The sequence below is a fragment of the Poecilia formosa genome, unplaced genomic scaffold (genome assembly GCF_000485575.1).
Source record: "Poecilia formosa unplaced genomic scaffold, Poecilia_formosa-5.1.2 Scaffold30, whole genome shotgun sequence".
NCBI lineage: Eukaryota > Metazoa > Chordata > Actinopteri > Cyprinodontiformes > Poeciliidae > Poecilia > Poecilia formosa.
In genome coordinates, this window is record NW_006799969.1 from 3,297,992 (window position 1) to 3,319,224 (window position 21,233).

Sequence of the window (21,233 nt, forward strand, 5' to 3'; positions counted from 1 at the left end):
GACCGCTTTTAAATGTGCCCACAGACAGCCCACAACAAGCATCACAGACAAGCAGGCGTGAGGAGCTCAACATCTACATCACACCCCTCAAAGAGAGAGGGGAGGGGACAGGACAACCGTGACAGAAACAAAAAAAAGGGATGATGAAGAGCATTTTCTTTCTTTATTATAGGAGGGCGCTGCTGGAAAAGTTCACCACAAGAGACAAACACCCAAAAACAATGATCACCCCACCCTGACCACTGAGCCTGGTAGCCCACAATAACAAGGGCATCTTTCAAGTGTGCTTTCTTCATGCAATGGGACAATTGAATTACTTTCATGTCATTCTGGGATAAATCATGGCAGCTAAACTGGTTCACTGCTGCTGGAAGAAGCACGGCAGATGTGGAAATCCTCAGAGAACAACAAATTAAAGTTGTAGTAAGCACTCTGTAGTCTTATTGTGACGGCGGGAACAAAAACCGTTAATCGCTTACACAGCAGCTACACTGCCATTGCAGGGGATGCGAACCCTGCACTGCTGAGAAAAGTATCTGAAACGGAGAGACGCTCACAGAGGGGCTGATCCAACCAACACTCAGCACTTAATGAGGTACGCTTGGTGGAACACAGGACCAGTAAGTGGAATGTTTTGTGTGTAATAAAATAGGCCTTTGGCTTGGCTAATCAGATCTTAGTCAAAACATCTCGTAATCAGCATCTCTCAGCAAAAAGCCTGTCCATTAATCACACAGCAGCGGTGAGGAGCTGCATGGGTGGCATTTTCTCCCCGCAGAAAGACTCATACACCCATATACACTTCTTACAGCGTAAAAACAGTTTTTATTTCATCCCACATGAGACATTACTGAGCTATAAAAAGACTTTTTATTGTACGCACATGTAGATGCACGGTATAATTTGAGCTAAAAGGAAGAAATCCTATTGTTTTAAAGCCATTAATAAACTTCAAAATCAAAGGGAAGAATTTGAAGTAAATTAGGATTATAACGTGCTTAATGATTTTGCAAGGCTCTCTCTCCAGACATGCCAGAGATTGTATATGAAAAAAACCAAAACACAAAATAATTACTACTTTTATCAGTAAAAAGCACATACTTTGTAGTTAACTATTATAAACAGCTGCTGAGGCCCGGCAGTAAAAGAAGCATGGGGGTATTGTAGGTTATAGAGTGGAAGAACATACTGAGAATAAGGAAGGGAGGAAACTGTGGAGTACAGAATAGGGAAAAAAACACGGGAAAAACAAAAGAACTGGTGGTGGACTTCCGCAGGTCCAAACACTTTCCTGCTGTGCCAGTGAATATTCAGGGAATGGACATTGATATCGTGAGGTCCTACAAGTACCTGGGTGTTCACCTTAACAACAAGCTGGACTGGACTGACCACACAGCTGCCCTCTACAAGAAAGGACTGAGCAGACTGCATCTCCTGAGGAGACTCAGGTCCTTCGGTGTGCGGGGGGCTCTTCTCAGGACCTTTTTTGATGCTGTGGTGGCATCAGCCATCTTCTACGGAGTGGTCGGTTGGGGCAGCAGTATCTCCACTGCTGACAGGAAGAGACTGAACAAGATCCTCAGGAAATCCAGCTCTGTCCTGGGGTGTCCTGTTGACCCAGTGGAGGTGGTGGCAGAGAGGAGAATGAGGACTAAGCTCCAGCGCATGCTGGCATACCCTTCCCACCCCATGCACCTCTCTCTGACAGCACTGAGCAGCTCCTTCAGCGCCCGGCTGCGGCACCCTAAGTGCGTGAAGGAAAGATACCGCAGGTCTTTCCTTCCAGCCGCCGTCAGACTGTACAATACCCACTGCTCTAAGTAGTTCACCATTCTCTACTACAGGCAATAAACCTGGAAATTGTTTATTTATTTATATTTCGAATAATACTGTTTTTTAGTATTTCTATATTCACTTGATTTTACTGTGTATATATAGTTTTTCATATTGGTTTTGCTTTTTATACTGCTGTAACAATGTAAATTTCCCCATTGTGGGATTAATAAAGGAATATCTTATCTTATCTTATCTTATCTTAGGACTTCGAGAGGTTTTATTAAAGCGACATGGATCCATCACACAAACACATCAGAATAAACTCCAGGATCTGGAACAGACCTTTATGTATGTGACAATACGCTCCGCGCGGGTTCAAGCACGTCCCTGTACTCACACTACACATATACTCAGACCCAGAGAAGGAGCTTGCATGCAACATGAGCACACGAAGAGACAGATCAACAGGGAGAGGATGAGGGTGGTCCTCTGGAACCGTCAGTGTCTGTCTTTAGAAACTTAATCCTGTAGACACACCATGAATGCTATAATTAACAACCTTGGGGCCATCTGTAGACAACAAAATTACACTTGATTTAACAGTAAACCGATAGCGCTGAAGTGAGATAGTCTACATGTTCGGAGCAGACCACACTTTATTATGCGTCTTAAACAAAAGTGCTGGACTTAATTGCTTTTGTTCCGAAGGTACAGTGCCTTGCAAACATCTGTATATACCCCTTAAGCTTTTTCACATTGTGTCAAGTTACAACCATAAACCTCACTGTATTTGATTGGTATTTTATGTGAATTGTCAACCCAAAGAAGCATTTAATAAAAATGTGGATACATTATTTATCAGCTTCTTAAAAAAATAAATGTCTAAAAAAACATAGCACGCAACAGGGGTGTAGCAATGCATCAGTCCAGATATATACATTTTTAATTAATTTAAATTAAATTGTGTTGCATCAAGGCAAAACGAAAATATCAATCCAGATCATCTGCATTTGGACATTGAAGAGTAGGCTAAGTGGTGATCTTGGTTAAGTTCTGGTAAAAATGTTTAGCCTGAGCGACTAACAAAGGATGAAAAGGTAAAATTCTGCTCTAATTTATAAAAAGGGACTTCAAATTTGTACATTCGTTGTGTGAATTTAATAAAGATTACTGTCTATTATGATTGTTTCATTATGGATTGACAATCATCAAGGTCACTTTTAAGTAAACTGATTAAAAAGGCCCTCTTAACCTTCAGAATTGTGAGACCAAGTTGAACAGGTTGATCCATTTTTTATTATTTTTTCATTAATTAGTAAAAATGTTTTTTTTTCCAAATATACATGCCTGCAATGATTTAGAAATAAGAAGATAAATCATATTTGAGTTGTTTTCTAAGATAATATAGATGTAAATACTCATGTACATGTGCTTCATATCGATCGCAGACTTGAGCTGAATTGAATTGAAATCGTGTCATTGCAGACTTTGTAATATTGTCATCCAAACAAATAAATGTAATATTGCATCATAATAAAGGTGGTGATTTTAAATCCTAGCGTAATTGTATTCAGCCCTTTAATCAATATCTTGCAGAATCAACACTGGCAGCAATTCGGCTGCAAGTGTTTAGGGCAGCTTTGTATCAGAATTGAACATCTACGGACTGAATGTTTACCCCCCATTGCCCTTTGAAAAATAACAAAGGCAGAGAAACCACTTCATTTCCACTGTTTTCAGACTTACACTACCTAGCATGAGTCTTTCATATAAAATCCCAGTAAAGTTAACTGACGTTTGTAGTCATTATGTAAGAAAATGCAAAGAAGCAAAGCGGTACCAAAGTTTTGCAAGTCACTATACGTGGACATATATGTAATATAGATCCGTTCTTTTGCACCATGTTGTCGAAGTGATTCATTTATGACTCATGACAGCTAGGGTTAAAATGAGACAGTGCAGCTGTCGTGATAGTACCCTGGATATCGTTTTGATCTCAAAGATGACACATTTTATTCTGAAAGTTATCTCTGGCCACAGATCTCTTCAGTAGAGGGGGAGGAGTTATGGACTTGAATTCCCCCCCCCATTTTAGCTCTATTTGCCTAGATGATTGAAGTCTGCAGTCTTTAAGGTATTATAACATCTTTCTAGTGTAAAGATCCCTTAAAACTTTCCTTTGCTTGTTTTGGGATGTGGTGTTTCAATGTGCTTAAAAAAGATTAGATTGAAAATGCCTAAAAGGACTTGCATTTATCTATTTATTATTTAAAACGAACGGCTCGCCATGGAGTTTGATATATTGTTTACACTGTTGAAAATATGCAGTAAACCTTAATGCGTTAATTTCTAAACATTTGGGTTCAGATTGCCATCATGTCCCTCTAATGTGGATGACTGAGAAGCAAGTTCAGATTAGATAGGCTACATTTCCCTGTAAGTTCTTGCAGGGACAACATTCACACCTTAATTTAATGCCGTTTTCAACATAGCAGTGATGCTGTGGGTGTAGATTGCATCTTTATGCAGGCGACTTTGTGATTGTGAGTCCATGCAGCTACGCGCCCAATACAGCCCAAACAACCACCAATCAGAGAGCTATTATGTCTCGGGAAGCCTCTATTTTTCTGGCATCCGAGAGGTGAAACTGAGTGCGAGCAGTGAGGGAAAGGGAGGGTGGATGGTAAGGGGGGGGGATTTTTAAACAAAAAGACACAGTAAGAAAAAGGAAAAAGAGACTGAGAAAGAGACAGTGGTGCTTGAGGGAAGCTGAGCCAATGTGCTCACTTTCAAACCCCCAAAATCTCAGAAAGGCTGCCAGACTCAGAAAGAGCGAAGACAATTAGTGCCAATACTAACATGGGTAATGGCTCCAAAATGGAGTTCACACGAGCCCGCCGCTGAGCAAGACTAGCCAAGAAAACAGTCAGCCTAAATCAGGCAAAGCTTGAATGGCAAACGAAGAGAGGAAGCAAATTCTTGCTTCAGTCGACAGGTCCTCAACAAGCCGGCGGCCAGTTAGAGGGCAGCACCAGGCAGGAAGCCTCTACTACCTCAGCATGGAGCCAGGGGCAAAAAGTTATTAAGAAACTGCTTGACAATTTGAAACTTAAAGGAAATGTAAAGGGTGTGCCGTGTAAGGCTACCTACCTACAGTGTTTAAAATAAGTACTGAGCATATCAAGTAATTAATATATTTCTATCTAATCTGTTCACATGCAAAATGTTGGTTAATAAAAAAATCAAAGTAATCCATGCAAATAAACCAAACTGGTCTATAAGTTTTGTGCATTAAAGTGGAATGACACAGGGAATTTGTATGTGTATGAAATAGCAGAAAAGACTTTGTTGGTAATATCTTCATGACGTCTTCTGAGAATTACTAAATTCTGTCAGTATTTAGAAAGCAATCCTGCCTTCTATCAGCTGTTCAGTCATACCTGATGACCTATACAAAGGTTGCTCATTACCAAGATTAAAGGTATCATGCAAGAAGTATCTCATAATGGGTAAAAGCAAAAACGTTCTCTCAAGACCTTCACAATCTCATTGTTGCCAAACACAGAGATTTTATTTAAACCCGATTTCTAAAATTGTGAATGTTCCCATGAACACCAAATGGACCCTTATCTGGAAGTGTGAGAAAAAATAATTTTAGTATAAACCAGCCACCTACCAGGTAGTTCTAGGAAACTATCTGACAGAGAACTAAAAGAAAACAACAGTAAGAATTGAAAAGTCGAGGACCACGCACAGAAAGCCTCAGAATAACCTGGAATTAGCAAAAGTGTTTTTCCATGTAAACTTCAAGAAATGCACTTAACCACAAAGACTACTATGCACATTTGTTCCATAAGACTACAAGTTTGTACAAGAACATTTGGTTAAAACGATAAAATACAGGGAGAACAAAATGTGGTCGAACTAGACCAAAATTTCACACAAGATGTTTGAAGGAGCAAAATGACATTCTACATTACCCAAAAGCACAATAACAACAATGTAGTTTTTAGGAGGGAGCGTCATGGTGTAGGACTGTTATTTTTAGAACATGGTACTAGCGGACTTCTAATGATTGAAGAAAGGATGAATGGAGAAATTTACTGAAACATTTCTGGTATGGATCTGCAAATAGAATCTTGGGCATTTCAGCAAGATGAAGATCCCATGAATTCAGATAACGAAACTCCCAACTTGTCTCAGAGAATCTCATTGAAATACAGTGGAAAGAAGTGAATGGTTATGATCCTTGGGTGTTGGGTTTTATTTTTCATATGTTTGTTTTCTGATCACTTATTTGTGTTGGTTCTACAGATCTTGCCATATTCACCTTATTTATTTGTGATAATTTCTGTTAGTAAGGTGTTGTCATGTCAGTTTCTTCCCTTTTGTTTACTTTCTCAATTTATTCCTGGTTTTTTTTTTTGTGCATTTGGATTTATTTCCCCTAGATGCGTGTTACTCTTTTCATTCTGGTTTATAGTCCCCGTTCCCTTTGGGTAATTAATTTCCCTCCATCAGTTTCAATGTTTTCCTTCTGCCACAGCTGTACCACATCTCCTTTGATTAGTTCATCTGATTCCTTTGTCATTTTCTTTCCCTGCCTTGGTATTTAGGCTCCTGGCTTTTCATTGTTCATTGCTGGATTTTTCCGTTATTCTGTCTGACTCTTCTGTGACTCCTCCCCGTCCGCAGCTTAACCTTCTTGGCCGTTATTACAGAACTCTGTCACAGTCAGGCTCTGCATTTGGATCTTTCAAGTTGTTCAACAAAACCTTAATATGACATGAATAGAAGAGAGTTCTCCAGAACATGTGAGATTAAACGACGGAAGAAGGGTTCAGAATCACACCTGAGCAATGCATGCAAATAGTTTCTCCGCTTGACGCCACAATCGCCAAAAAAAAGGCTTTTCTACTGAACATCAAATATAAAAATACAATAAAATTTTCTAACAATAATACTATTTCAGAAAACATGTGTAAAACTTATTCCTTGTACTGTTTCACTTTTTTACACACAATCTGTGGTCATGATTTTGTTGATTTGTTCTCATGTGTGGGTTGTTTTTGACAGAACACATTTCTTTCATGTCAGTGCATAAATATATTTACAGAGAAAACGACTGATGAGTTCAGTGTTCATCTCCCTGCTGTGTTTGTGAGTATGTCTGAACTGTTTTAAAAATAGCACAAACTATCCTGAAGACCTACAGGAAAGTTGGATTCTGCCATGGTTATAAGAGTTCAAGAAGAAGAAGGGATTGACATAGAATAATGCAAAGAAAAATGGAAAAAAAAAATTACCGAAGCAGTTTGCTTTATGAGGAACAAACATCTTGCAGGCAGTGGCTATCTGCAGCTCGGCGCTAAGCACGGCTTTGATGATGAGGTCCTCCACTTGCCTCATCAACACTAGAAGGGAATAAATTGTTTAAATGTGATTCAATAAAACTCATGAGGTCTTAGACGCAAAAAAAAAAAAATCCTCAATAAAAATAAGACTGCCTCACTCACATGTGGTGTCCTTTCCCTCCTCCTTCAAATACCTCAACACTGCACTCATACTCCATTTGTTCCCATAATCCTCAACTTCAGGGTCATCGCAGCTGAAAGGGAAGAAATGCACTTCAAAGACCAAAGCTGAGGTAAAGGGATGAGTCAGGGGGCTTCCCTTAAAAGCAACACACTCAACAGATTTATGAGGCACTGAAGCAGCTTACCTGACATAATCACTGCTCTTTTTGTTCAAACTGTAGTTGGTGAGATGCATGAAATTGTTCTTGATGTGTGTTGTAGTCTGATCGTACTTAACTGTAGCAAATCTGTGGAGAAAAAGGTTCGTTTTTTTTTTTTTTTACTCGAGATAAAGTGGAAAAAAAGAATGCACATTCTCTTCTACGTTCATGAAGCTGTAACTTGACTTAATAATTGCGGCACGTAAGGGAGAAAATAGTCTCTGATAGAGTTTCAGGGCAGTTAGTGCCACATGTGCTATAATGAAAATTCCTTGGCACACCACCGCGTACCTGAATATCAACACCACCAAAGGAATGTCAGGAGATAAAAGCAGGATTCAGAACTTGGCCATGATTTATTGCTCACAGTTGATAATGAAGCCAGCAAAATAAGAGGGCAGTGGCACGGTGTTTCCAGCATGAGCACATACTTCTATCAGAGCGAGGCGAGGAGCCAGCTATTCACTAAATCATCTTCCCTCTCCTGGCCTACCTGTATCAGTTCATAGTCCGTTTATGGTTTAACTTAGAAAAATGTTATCACTTTCAAATAAAACAAAAATAAAAAAAAATAAATAAAAAAACTTAAGAAATTCTGTTGAGTTATGTTCAGATGATATCTGAACAATAACCGAAAAAAAAAAACAAACAAAAAAAACATTTGATTAGCACATCCTACAACTGAAACAATGGAGTGCTTTGTTTCAACATCTCCACAGCAGTTGGACACAGAGGCTGATTTCTAAAAGCTTGGGGTGCCCTCTTGTGGAAACAGAAAGAATATCACTATGATTAATCTAATAAAGCTTAAAAAAGAAACGTAAACAGTAAACTACCTACAGAATTTAAATCCACACTTAAAGCACAATTGAACAAACTGGCAGATTGCTCAAAACTTCACCTTAACATAGCATGTATTGTCAAACATGCTAAAAATGTCATAATATTCAGCAATACATGATAATTCTGTTTTACTTGGATTTATTTTAATTTATTTAGAGCTAAACACATTAACGAAGATAGTGTTCAGAAATTACTTTTGATGTGAATTTGCAGTGTAGAATGAATGAATATACTTTATTAATCCCACAGTGAAATTCACAATAGTAAAAAAAAAAAAATGGTGAAAACACTTTAGTACCGTTAGAGTTCGCATTTTTATTTTCTTCCTGAACATTTATTTCAGGTGACAGAGTTATGACTAATAAATTAAACAAAGCAGAATGTGAGCTAAAGAGGTACAAAAAGCATATCATCTATCAGTTCACAGGAAACTGCTTTTACTTTGAATGGTTTTTAACATGTATATGTAAATATGAAGTTGAAGTCATCACAATTATTTTCAGCTTACATGCTTGAATAAAGAGTGAGACATATTGCCTTTGGTGTCACTTTGCACATTAATAGAAAACAGATGAAAATAGGTATTTGCATCTTTCTGTATGTATAATGTCAGTGACTGTGACATTTTATAACACATACAAGTAAATCTGTTACCTTCACTTGTTATATAATTCTGCAAACATCAAACATAACTTTAAAAAATTTGACTTCACAATTTGATGCCTTGAAATTGCCCCGTCTCTTTAAGAAGCTCCTACTCTTTGACACTTCATCGTCAGCATATCATCACAACAGACTTTCTCCATTAATTAAACTGTTTACACTTTTTCTTGGGAGCGTTGGACTGAGAAGTAGTTCATATCATAAGCTCAGATGACGCACAGTTTCACCAAATGTTTGCCAATTGCTCCAGCTAATCTGCTGAAGCTGTGTAGGGAAGGCTCAGGCGCTGGATGGAGACTGCAGCTCTAAGGAGGAGCTTTGAGGAAATAGGCAGAGATTTGTGTTGTCAGACAATTACTGTTCCCACTAATCCAGAGCCAACCCTTAAGGAAACCCCCTCCTGTATGGTCCAACCCTGTGAAATGTTATAGTTGGCCGATTGGTAAAGGAGGGATGTAGGAAGTACGGATGTACCAATAACTGTGCCACCAGTTATTTTGTACAAAAATATGGGGACTGAGAGACGCTGCTAAAAATATTACTGTCATGATCTGTGGGACTGTGGCTTTTGTTCTTTCTTTAGCTTACAGATTTCAGGTGCTTTCTTAAGTTTAGTACTTAAATAGTTGATATATTGCTTGGGATTGTAATTTGAGATGTTACTACAGACTCCCAACAAGGTTTTCCAGACTCCTCTTTGTAATCCTTGCGGTGCTTTATGTTTTCCATGTTTTGAACTTTATCAAAGGTTGATGTTTTTGTTATTAAAATACTGTTTTTGTTCGCACTCATGTGCCTGCATGTGGGTCCTGTCTTCATTCAATTTAGAATTTGAAGGAAGACAATTTTAGTTTCAATTTAGAAGCTCTACCACTCCACATGCAATAGCATGCATTTAATATTACAGTACCTTTCTACTAAAAAAAATGTGATCACTGACATGTAACTACTACATAACTACTAAAACCTACATACACTTACCTAGCGAGACCCTCTTCATAGACATAGATGAGCAGCGGGTTGAAAGATGTCACCACTACATATAAACGAACGTCAAACTTGAACTCTGCAAGCAAAAACAATGAGGACTGATCATAAAGAGTTTTAATGTCCAACAGTCAAAATATCCACTATGTCTTACCATCGATTAATAGGGGGTTATTTATGTAGCGTGACACCAAGACGTTTTCATCCATTAAAATCTGATTTGGCTGTTCATGGGAAGCGACATAAAGGTGACAACATAAAGAACACACAAAGAGGATATGCAGTCAGTATTTCATCTTGGAGATAAAGCAACAATGTACAAGTTAATTCACATAAAACAACATTAAAATATCGACTCCAAGCAGCTGCCACGACATTGCAGTTAATCGTGAACATCAAAGGACCGTCACATGGGGAGACTTTTCTGCAACGCTGGTCATAGCAGGTCAACCTTCAATAACAGCCTATAAAAACACAATCTGGTGCTGGGAGATGGGCCATTTATGTGTTGCAGGTGGTGAAGTTGAGTTGAGATTGGAAGGGTGGGGGTAGAGTAAACCCAGCGCTGGCAGGAGTTCAGAGCAAAACCAAACCGAAAAGATGGACGTATTTCTTTCTTCTCTCCAAATATCAAGCTGACATTCTTTCCACCATTGCATAAAAATGCCTGAGAAGAAGAAGAATCGTGGACATATTTTCCAAGAGTGAGAACCTTGTTGGCCTCCTCTGAGAGCGGAGTCCTTGGAAGCGTGTGATTTACTCCACTGGGCTTATTAATGTCTGGTTGAAACTTATTTCAAAGACAACTGTATCAGCGCAACCCCCACACTCGGATAACATCTGGCAAAGTGACTGCCTGGGTTCACACAACATTTTTCACGTCCGTGTGCACAAACTGTACTCCTACACGACTAATGTAAATCTGTGCTAACACATGAATTAATAGGACACAGGAAAAAAATGACTGACACCAGGGCATTTATATTAAAAGGGAGGTTTGGTATCTTCTGTTTCAAGTATGTGGTAATTTATCATCTCTATCTAAAGTATTTTTTTTTTCTTAAATCACACTGGTCCTACACCCCTTTGTTCTGTAATTATTTTTCAGCTTTTCTCCTACTGCAACATCATACACAATTAAACAAAAATATTTTTGTTATTTCCACACACAAAAAAAACTGTTTTAAGCAAAGAAAAACCTGAGCAGAGAAAACAGAAGAATATTAGTTGGCAAAAAAAAATTAGAAACAAATAAAATAGAAAACGAAACAATTAAATTTAAATGGCTTCAAGTAAATTAATCTCTTCTCCAACTCATATCACAATTTCATCTATTTCATCTTTCCTACATACGTTTTGGAGTTGGAAATTGCACAGTTTTAAAAAGTGAAAATCACTTACATTGCTGACCAAATAGATTCCCCGTCCTCTTGAAGATGCAACTGGTTTAATTATCCATGGTCCCTTGTCCTTAGCAAAACAACCTGAGTGGGACACAGAGGACTTTTGGAAACCACTACAGATGTCGGACACTGTGAAAAATTAAGTATCTTTCAAAAAGCGTTTACACCCCTTCAACTTATTGTTATTTTGTAACTTTATTACAAGAAACTTTTATGTATTTTTATTGGGGTTTTATGTGATAAACCAACAGAAAAAAAGAAAGGTTTTTGAATTATGAAGAAGGAAAATTGTACATGGATTTCAAACATTTTTAGAAATAAAATTCTGCATTTTGTAGGGGTAATCTCAAAGCATGATGTTTTACAGTGTGGACGTTGTGTGCGGGACGATATGCCGTGTCGGTTCTCCGACACACGCTCCTTTAGCATGTAAGGTTTGAAGTTCTAATTTAGCGTCACCTGACGAACGCACTTTCCTACAACTTTATCTGTGATCTGCCTGATGTGCTTATTGGTTTTGGTGATGCTGTTTGTAGGCTAATGTTCTGTAACAAACCACTGAGGCCTTCGCAGAACAGCTTTATTTGTTCTGAGAGTAAATTACACCGTGTGGACCTTCATTTGCTAATCAAGTGACTTGTTAAGCTAATTGTTTCACTGGATTTTATTTCGGGCTATTATATTAAATGGAGCTGAATACAAATGTACATCATACTTTTCACCATTTTATTGGTAAACAACCATTTAATCTCTCCCCTCCACCTCTACATAGTTAGGCACAATTATTGTGTTAAGTTTCAATTAAATAATTTGAAGTCGATGGTTGTAATATATGACTGAATGTGAAAAAAGTTGAAGGGGTATTAATACTTTTCCAAGTATTCTATATCATAAAGGCAGCTCTGCTTAAGCTAAGTGAATCAGGTGAGGGTCTTACTGCGGAACTCCTCGCTCTCAGAGGGAAGCACAAAGGTCTGAGGAATTATATGGAAGTTTTTGAAGCCGTAAGTCTGCTGCATCCGCTGGATGTTTTTATAGAGATGGTCTTTGCGAGTTAATTCATATGACCTGGAAATCAGCAGAGATTTCAGTTGAAAATGTGCTCTACTTTGACATGACATAACAAATACAGAAATAGATGACAGTCATAGAACACCGCCTGCCTGACAGCGTGATTCATTTCATGCTTCAGAGAGGCACCAGTCCAAACTAAATGTGTGTTGCAGGGGAAGCCAAAAAATACATTGCCTGAACTGAGGGGTTTGGAAAGGATTAGTAGTGTTATTTATAATACAGAAACCAGTAACAGGACACCCGGGTATTTCAGCGTACCTGGGAAAGTGGTTGACCTTCTGGAACTCTTGAAGGCTGTGTAGTAGGTAAGGCTTGAGGTGAGATCCAGTCCACATCAGGTTGAAGTTGTTACTGTTTGGGTGAACCTGAATGACAGAAACGTGGACCGACTTGCGCTTAATCGCATCCCATAAAGCAATCACTAAAATAAAGTTAGTTAAATCCCTGCCATGCAATGTGAAATAAAATCCAAGACCAGCACTGAATTATGTGAATTTCAGAACCAGATCACTCCATGGCCAATGGACAAAATTACAGCATGGACTTTTAAAATTACATCAGAAAAACAGCCAACCCAAAGATTTTCCTTTGTGCCATGGGAATGCTTTGCTCAGTTTTACACTAAATACATTACTAAAAAAAATAATATTTATCAGAATACAAAATTCAAACAACTACTCTGTTTTTGGGGCTACCACCACATGTTTGTAATAAAGTGTGGCTCTTTAGTGGCAGACACTCATGTTAATTTGATCACTGGTCAAATGAAAGTCAACAAGCACAGGACTAAAACATAAAAGAGGTTTAAAGGTTAACCAAACAGAGGATTGCAACCATTGATAATGCTTTGAATGTGTAATTGTTTTCTCCAGAGCAGCTCTGACAGTTGCATTGGGAGTAAACAGATGAAAGAAAAAGCTGAATGTTTGCTTTTCGTCCTAAGGGACACAAATCTTTTAAACCTGCATGAATGAAGAATGAGCATTACCTCATGAAACCCATGATTCATGAGTATCCGTCGTACTAGGCGGCTATCTGTGCGAACAATCTTGAAGGACATATTATATCTCTCTGGTGAAAGGAAAACACACAAGAGACAAGCAAAAATTAGACTGTCCAACTTATTGATGTTCTACATTTAAAATGTCTTATATAACTTTAAATGTCTGTACCTCCAACAGAGCAGATACGCCTGTTTTTTGAAACAACAGCCTCGGGTAGAAAAACAATAACTGGGATTGTCCTGCTAATGCCACTCCATGCGATGCAAGGATGTTCTCTACTCAGAAAATTAGACATGTGACATAAAAACCTAGTGAGTAAAAAACATTACTGAATAAGAAAAATTGCAACCATATAACAGAAATCATCTTTGAATGTTATAGCCCAAATTTTTAGCTGCCATTACTAGGCACAGGATGGCTGCTGGTCAATGTAACAAGGTTTTCCTCAACTACATGGATTCATTGTGTTCATAATATGAAAGAAGCTTTGTTTTGCTCTGTTTAATAGCCAAATTGTAGCACTGTTATGGTCTGTTTTACCTGTTAAGCAGCCTTTACCTGTTTGAAAGAATACAAAAAAATGATTTTTGCAAATCTTCAAAGTTGCAAAAGACAGAGCTATGGAATACCTCACATCATTGTTAGTAAGATATAATTACGGTAGGTTTATTTATAAATACTAAATATATTAAAATATTTTAGTAGCAGTAGAAATAACTATTTTTTTCTGTTTTGTTTTAAAGGGAAATAGTTAATGTTATACATTTCGGTTTTAAATTTCTGTGCAAGAACCCAGCTGTTGTGTAATCATAGTTTTTACTTTAAAAATCTCATACTAGCTCATGCCTTATCATTACAAAAAAGCATGAACATCTGAGCCAGATAAAGACAAGAATCTGGTAAGGCCAGTAACAAATGCATCCCCTCACTGTACTAACTCACCCTCATACAAAACTTCAAACCAGTAGTGACATGCATATCACATAGCAAATATAAGATAAGGCATGACAGTGATAAAGTGCGACTCAATCAGGTATGACCGGTATAGATAAAGCGGGTGAAATGTAAACAATTCCTCCATCCAGTTTTCAAAGCAACTATGAGGAACTGTGTGGAAAATAAGTTTCACTGAGATATCAAGACAAATACACTTGACAAACTATTCTGATATTTTAAATGGATATACCAGATAAAAAATAAAAGTCTTATCACAACTACATCTCGGAACTCATTCAACTTAAAATGCTTAAGAAAGGCATTGAAAAAAAGATACCTGAAAATATTTCCAACTGAAAATGAGGGACCAGCAAACAATATGCTAGAAAACGTTCAGCAAACTTTCAAAATATCATATACACGACACTGTCACTGTACCTTACTTACTGAAACTAAGACCAAATATAGGTAGCACCCACTGTTAAGAAAAGGTTAACATTTTTTTTTTTCTCAAGAATTGTAAATTTCACACCGGCAAGTCCTTCTTTTTCTCAGCAAGACAATGGATAATCTGCACAGTTCTGCAAAAACAAAGTGTTGTTAGCTAACTACCATGCCAAACTGAAACCATTATTTTGTGTTTTACTCAAAACAGCTAATACTTATATTTAAGATCTCTCTAATACTATTTTCATGGAACAAAATAAAAAATAAAAAACACTCTAGTTTTGTTGTTCTGTGTCTTGCACTCTTGGAATATTGCATTTATTAATGCATGTTCATTCAGAGTACGCATGCCTCACTTTAGACTCTAGTATCTTTAGTAGTATCTGTAAAGTTATACGTCGTAGTACTTTGAATTATTCAGTGTAATGTGTTGCCTGATTGTTGTACATTGCCCTGTTCTAAATTATTGATTCCTTCTAATACAAAAGACAAGATAAGGTTGAAAAGCACAATAGCTATACTATATTTTATTTTATGTTACATAACTTGTGTTAAAGATTTGTTTTCAAAATAAATGTCTTAACACTGTTATAATGAGAGAAATATAAGAATTTTTAGTCAACACAAACTGACTTAGGACAAGCACACTGAAAGCAGATGATACAGTAATGGTCAGTAAGGTATGACTAAGAATAGCTTGAAGAGGGAATTATTTGGCCAAAAGAAGAAAGACCAGCTGTCCCATTCACAATGGAGAGCTAGCTTATCCTCTTTGCATATCAAAAATTTATAATAAACTCTTCAATGATGAGATCTGATTTTGTCTAAAAAAAAAACCATTTTGGTTAGAATGTATTTACTTACAATTTCTCAAAATATCCCTAGAGATTGTACACCAACAATTAAATAATACAATTTAGATAAACTGACAATTTGTAAAGATATAGACTAGAAAAAAAAACTATGATCTTGATCCATCAAGGTGGCATATTAATCATATCTTAAGAGGCACATATTGTAGTGTCAGCCAAGGGATCAGCAAGGTAAGAACCTAAGTGAGACTAAAGAGGACAGTCTAATTACACAAGCTGCACACACTTTGAGAAAGAGCCTCTCTGCAGCTTGTAATGGTAGAGAAAACATTGTGCAATACGATAAGACCATTAAAATAGAAAGCCTACAATTGGAATGCTTAAGAATGGTATCCAATCTAAAATATTTAAGATTGATTTATTTGTCATTTCAGATATGAGCAAAAAAAACATCTGACTGAAGCAAAATTATGCAAAATATCTACACTTCTTTATGCTCGACTAGGGCCGATATTATGTTGTTGTGGTGACTGAAAATATAGTTTTTCGGTGTCATTGAACATTTTAAAATAAATTGTAGAATTCAATCTAATAATTTTTATTTTAAATACAAAAAACAGACTAAAGTATACAATAACATGCAATATACAATAACCACAAATTGTGTTTATTATAATAACTCTTCAGTTGTTCAGCATATAGTATATGTAAAACATGTCACATCTATGTAAAACATGAAATACAACGTGCTTAGATCCAAATGGGATGAGTGGCATTTAAATACCAGTATTACGGATACTGTATTGCTTTTCCTCCCACTTCCACCAAATGTTTGCACACAGGCTATTGTTTAAACGATGTAAGACAGATTGGTAATTAGCTTAAATGCGTTGTGTTCTAACAGACCAAAGTGTTTTTTGTCATCAACATTTGGCTTTACAGCATTTGGCTGTACTTTCACTCCAACACACAAGCTGTCCCAAAATATGACTGCACAAAAAGACAGAGCTCATCATTTTTTAATTTATGTCTAAAACTAACTGCTAAGATATACAATAGATATACTGTAAAATATAATAAGATTATTAAATAAAATGTTTTATATCCTAAATATATTTACATTTGTTTCCACACCACAAAAAAATATCCCACAGCAAGTTTCTAGAACAGATTGCTATTATTATTATTATTATTATTATTATTATTATTATTATTATTATTATTATTAAAGTGCATCAAACAGCAGAAGAGGAGTTCTGAGATTACCCATGTTCGTCCTCAGAAGAAGATTCTGAGTCCTCTTTCTCCCGAACCACGGCTGGCATTTTCCCATCAAAGTCAGGCTGACTACCCGGTGAAATCCTCCAGGTAATAACGAAAGCTGCTCTACTGAGAATAGTGGTGGTTACATATGTACGTACACATATTATAGCACTAATTTCTCTAAGCAGCAAATACCGACACCCGCATTAAATGTATAAATTAGTTCAGACAAAAATAACACCTTCATAAATCTACCTGTGGCGGCGATGAAACCTTCTTACTGCACATACACAAGACGTTGGCACGGACTGGCGGTTATACCATATGCTGGTACCAACCAAAACAGAGTCACTTTAGATGTAAAACCAAAGTAACAGTATTACTGAACCTAAGTATAAATGTGAACCAATATAAACTTACCCGTACCTTCTGGTGCAGAAACGCTAACAGCTAACTAGCTGGCGGAAGCATCACAGCGCCGTTAATCTTCCTGGTTACTACAACAACTGAGTAGCAACAGTGCAGTGGGCATGCGCACTAGCTAAAAACGGTTGTCCACGTGAGGAACGTTTAAACTAAACGTTAATCCCCCTTTACAGCAGGTGTTAGTAAATTAAATCCACAAAGAAAGACTTGTTTTATAAGAAATGGGACTGTTGTCAAATCGTTTTTGGATTATATTAATGTAAATATGTGTTTTTTTTTTTTTTTATTTGATTCACATCATGAAATTAAATCCGAATCTCATGTAAAATTCCATATAAAATTGTGTCGACTTGCGCAATATTTACCAACCCATTCAACACCTTTTATTAAGCCATTTTATTAAGCCATTCATTTCTACATTGAAATTTTTTTTATGGTGTGATGTAACATTCTGATCTTAAAGGTTATTACCAGCTTCTATGACGGAGATAAGTTGTGCAGAGATCTGAATGTGTCATCTTTCAGTTTTCATTGCCACTATTTGTAATATAAACAAAAAACTGGGAGCTATGTCACAAACCTACTTCCTGATTTTACAATATGTTCGTTCCACCTTGATTTTTTTTATAATTATAGAATTTATTTTAAAAATTATGACATCTTGACAACCCTGTTGTGGCCAGATAATTGGTTTAACTATGGTTTCAGATCACTTTTTTCATCTTTATGAATAAGCAAAATACTTCTTGAACCAGACTTAATTTAGATATAAGTACAATAGCTCAGTAGAAGTTCAAGGCAGCATACAGTCAGAAGGCTGTATGTGGGATGAGGAAAACAACTGACAGACAGATTGATGGTTGGACAAACATAAACAAAGTCTGAGAGAACATGTATTTTTCTCCCCTTTTTTTTCCCCTTTCAATATATCAGAACCTGAAAAATGCTTCAATTTTATGCTTTAAGAAACCCTCTGAACTTTGTAAATGTGTCATGCAATTTTAGTACGTCTGGCTTAGATTATGTTGTGTGGTTTTCTAAAGTCAAAATTAATGAGACCATTTCTGTTGTAAATCATCCCTAAATATAATTTCAGCCCATGTTTCAAGCCAAACCCCAAAATTATGCAATTAACTGTTACAGTGTAATAAAATCTGCAGTGACATCTATGTACTAGCCCCTCCCCTATTTAGAAACACTAACATGCTGTCCACACGCTATACGAATGGGTGAATTGTTATTGGTCCGCATAAGAAATTGGGCGGTACCTTAAGTTTTAGGACGACCAATCATAATAATGGTTCGATTGAATGGAGCCATTTTTGGAGTCTTGTTATTGGCTTACCCTGTGGCCAAAGATTGGGGAAAAGTCACCGTTTCAAATGTAGCTAAATACTCGGTTGGCTGAAGTCCACCTGTGGTTTTTAGTATTTTGTCTTGCCAGATTGTGTTTTAGAAACATGACGACGCTGTAGTCTGGCTATCGCTGGTGGGTAGCTATGGTTTTCTTTGTTTGTTTTTTCCCCCTCATTGACGAATTTACAAAAATATTAGTCTGTTCAAAGATATTAATGATTGTAATCTCTGACAGATGACCTTGAATGTGTGCGTTAAGCCGCTCGGTTGCTCCTGCGGTCTGAGCTTTCCTGGACTACTGTGAGCCGACAGACTCTCTGACAGGTGCGTCACTGACAGCAAATATGAGCCGCTTTCTGAACGTCCTCCGGAGCTGGCTGGTGATGGTGTCCGTCATCGCGATGGGAAACACCGTGCAGAGCTTCAGGGACCACAGCTTCCTCTCAGAGAAACTGTACACGGGAACGCCAGAGTTTGGTGAGTATGTATAATGTCAGATGGAAAAGTTGGGACAACCCGTGTGTTTTCTAACAGTTCTGATATTCGATTTCTGATTTGGGATCAATTTGAGCACATCATTTTGCAACTTATGCGTTTGCAAAGGTTTTTGGAACTCAAATCAGTTAGAAATCTGACATAACACAATACAGAGAATAGTTTACAAATGGAGGAAATTTAAGACAACTGCCAACATGCCCAGGTCTGGTCTTCCATGCATGTTCACCCAGAGAACAGATAGCAAAACGCTAAAAGAAGTCTCCAAAATCCCCTAAAATACCACAAAACCAACAAGCTTTTGCTGGCGTTGATTCAAAAGTAAACGGAGATGTAGGCAAGAAAAGGACTTCTGGAAAAATATGGACATCTGAGTATAAACTTGAATTATTTATATTTGGAAACAAGAACAGAAAATGTGTTTGGCTTAAACCACATACAGGAAACAAACCTCATACTGAAAAGCATGGAGCTGGAAGTGTCACGGTTTTGGGATCTGGACCAGCAGACCATTATAAAATCAAACATCAAGTATCAGAGCAGAATATTTGAGAACATTTATAATGAGAGTAAAAAGATTAAGCACAGATCTCGATTTGAAATGGACTTTACATGCAAGAAACCCCTCAAATATCTCAGTTGAATGTTGGAGTAGAAAAAAAAAATCCTCGGATTGATGTCAGCGACTGTTAAACAATTACAAGTCTCGCACCACACCACCTGGAAGGAGATAGAACTGGCAAATGTTGACCAACACAGCAAGGTTTATTTTATGATCATGTAGCTAATCAAAAACAGGCTTTAAAAGATTCATACATATACTGACTGCTTCATTATGCCTCCATCTCTACTCCTCCACTTTCTCTAGTAAATGGTCTCCAAGCTCGAACATTTGGTATTTGGACATTGCTGTCGTCAATCATCCGCTGTGCCTGTGCCATTGATATCCAGAACAGAACGTAAGCTATATGGTTACGTTTTAAAACTCCTACATGCTCATTGTTTACAATCCTATGGTCATATTAATACATATTGGCTTCTACAGGCTGTATCACATTACTTTATGGACATTTGTGTTGGCACTGGGTCACTTTCTGTCGGAAGCATTCATCTACAAAACTGCACCACTGACTATTGGAGTGATGGCACCACTCCTTGTTGCAAGTGAGTATGGAGGGGTAATTGCCTCAAATTTAGGATTTTATGCTTGAAACTTTTACTGAAAATTTATTCATTTGAAAAGCATCACATCTTATCTTGCTTTTCGCAGGTTTTTCCATCATAGGAATGCTCATTGGATTCCAGTGTTTTCCAGAGATTCAGGAAGAAACGGGAGCACGGCAGAAGAAGCGAAACTAGTTTCCTCCTCCTCCTATTGGCCGAATCCACCACCAGCACACAAGCTTGGACCAGTAATTGTGTGCCGGCTTTGGCATCATGAAAGAAGTTCACATGTAAATTACTTTTTTGAGAGACTTTGTATTTTACCCTTTACATCCTTTGTATAAATATATATTTTATCGTTGACAGTGCAGTAGTGGGTTTGCAGTGGTGGGGGTGTTCTGGGTTTACCTACTTAACATTCAAGGGAGCAATATTATAGCAGAGTTAAGCCACATAGTAATCTGGAATATAATTTTTTCACTTCATCTCTATTTTTTTATCAGTTCAGACTTACCAAAGAACTACATCATGTAACTGTTTTACACACACACACACACACACAGTAGCCGTTTGATTTTTACCTCAGAAACAAAGTTGAGGTTTTATGAACTCGCAATAAGAAAAGTATTTATCTGCACAGCAATTCAGACATCTTGATTTTAAAGGTGTAATTGTTTTTTTGTTGTTTTTTTTTTGCATTATTTTCAGGAAATCATCCATGCTCGATATTTGAATTAAACTTCACATTTTTTTGCCAGCATTTCTGGTTTTATTTCTTTTTCTTATGAATATATAATTCCAACATGTACCCAACGTCCTTCATGATTCACAGATCTATCAATCTATC

The 21,233-nt window shown here is 37.2% G+C and overlaps 2 protein-coding genes across 11 annotated transcripts in view; one reads left to right on the forward strand and one right to left on the reverse strand.

The window, feature by feature from the left end:
- The window catches only part of ttll5 (tubulin tyrosine ligase-like family, member 5), a 63,490-nt gene extending 46,017 nt beyond the window's left edge, over positions 1–17,473 (reverse strand). For 7 of the 10 annotated variants that reach the window (XM_016670101.1, XM_016670100.1, XM_016670099.1 and 4 more), the window contains exons 1-13: positions 17,366–17,473; positions 17,201–17,272; positions 16,949–17,068; positions 13,656–13,762; positions 13,472–13,554; positions 12,742–12,848; positions 12,347–12,477; positions 11,408–11,490; positions 10,161–10,230; positions 10,001–10,085; positions 7,499–7,600; positions 7,293–7,384; positions 7,083–7,190 (exon numbers count right to left, since the gene is read on the reverse strand). In XM_016670101.1, the coding sequence (XP_016525587.1) occupies positions 7,083–7,190; positions 7,293–7,384; positions 7,499–7,600; positions 10,001–10,085; positions 10,161–10,230; positions 11,408–11,490; positions 12,347–12,477; positions 12,742–12,848; positions 13,472–13,554; positions 13,656–13,762; positions 16,949–17,007 (1,027 nt within the window). In that variant the 5' untranslated portion in view covers positions 17,008–17,068; positions 17,201–17,272; positions 17,366–17,473. Of the gene's footprint in view, positions 1–7,082; positions 7,191–7,292; positions 7,385–7,498; positions 7,601–10,000; positions 10,086–10,160; positions 10,231–11,407; positions 11,491–12,346; positions 12,478–12,741; positions 12,849–13,471; positions 13,555–13,655; positions 13,763–16,948; positions 17,072–17,200; positions 17,273–17,365 lie in introns of all 10 variants that reach the window. The other 3 variants (XM_007549286.2, XM_007549283.2, XM_016670096.1) reach the window with 3 other exon arrangements.
- A 1,231-nt stretch (positions 17,474–18,704) lies between these two features.
- erg28 (ergosterol biosynthesis 28 homolog) lies at positions 18,705–21,145 on the forward strand. The gene is made up of 5 exons (XM_007549287.2): positions 18,705–18,860; positions 18,963–19,204; positions 20,091–20,181; positions 20,268–20,386; positions 20,493–21,145. The coding sequence occupies exons 2-5, from the start codon at positions 19,072–19,074 to the stop codon at positions 20,579–20,581; spliced, it is 432 nt and encodes a 143-aa protein (XP_007549349.1). The 5' UTR covers positions 18,705–18,860; positions 18,963–19,071; the 3' UTR covers positions 20,582–21,145.
- Positions 21,146–21,233: the final 88 nt, after the last annotated feature.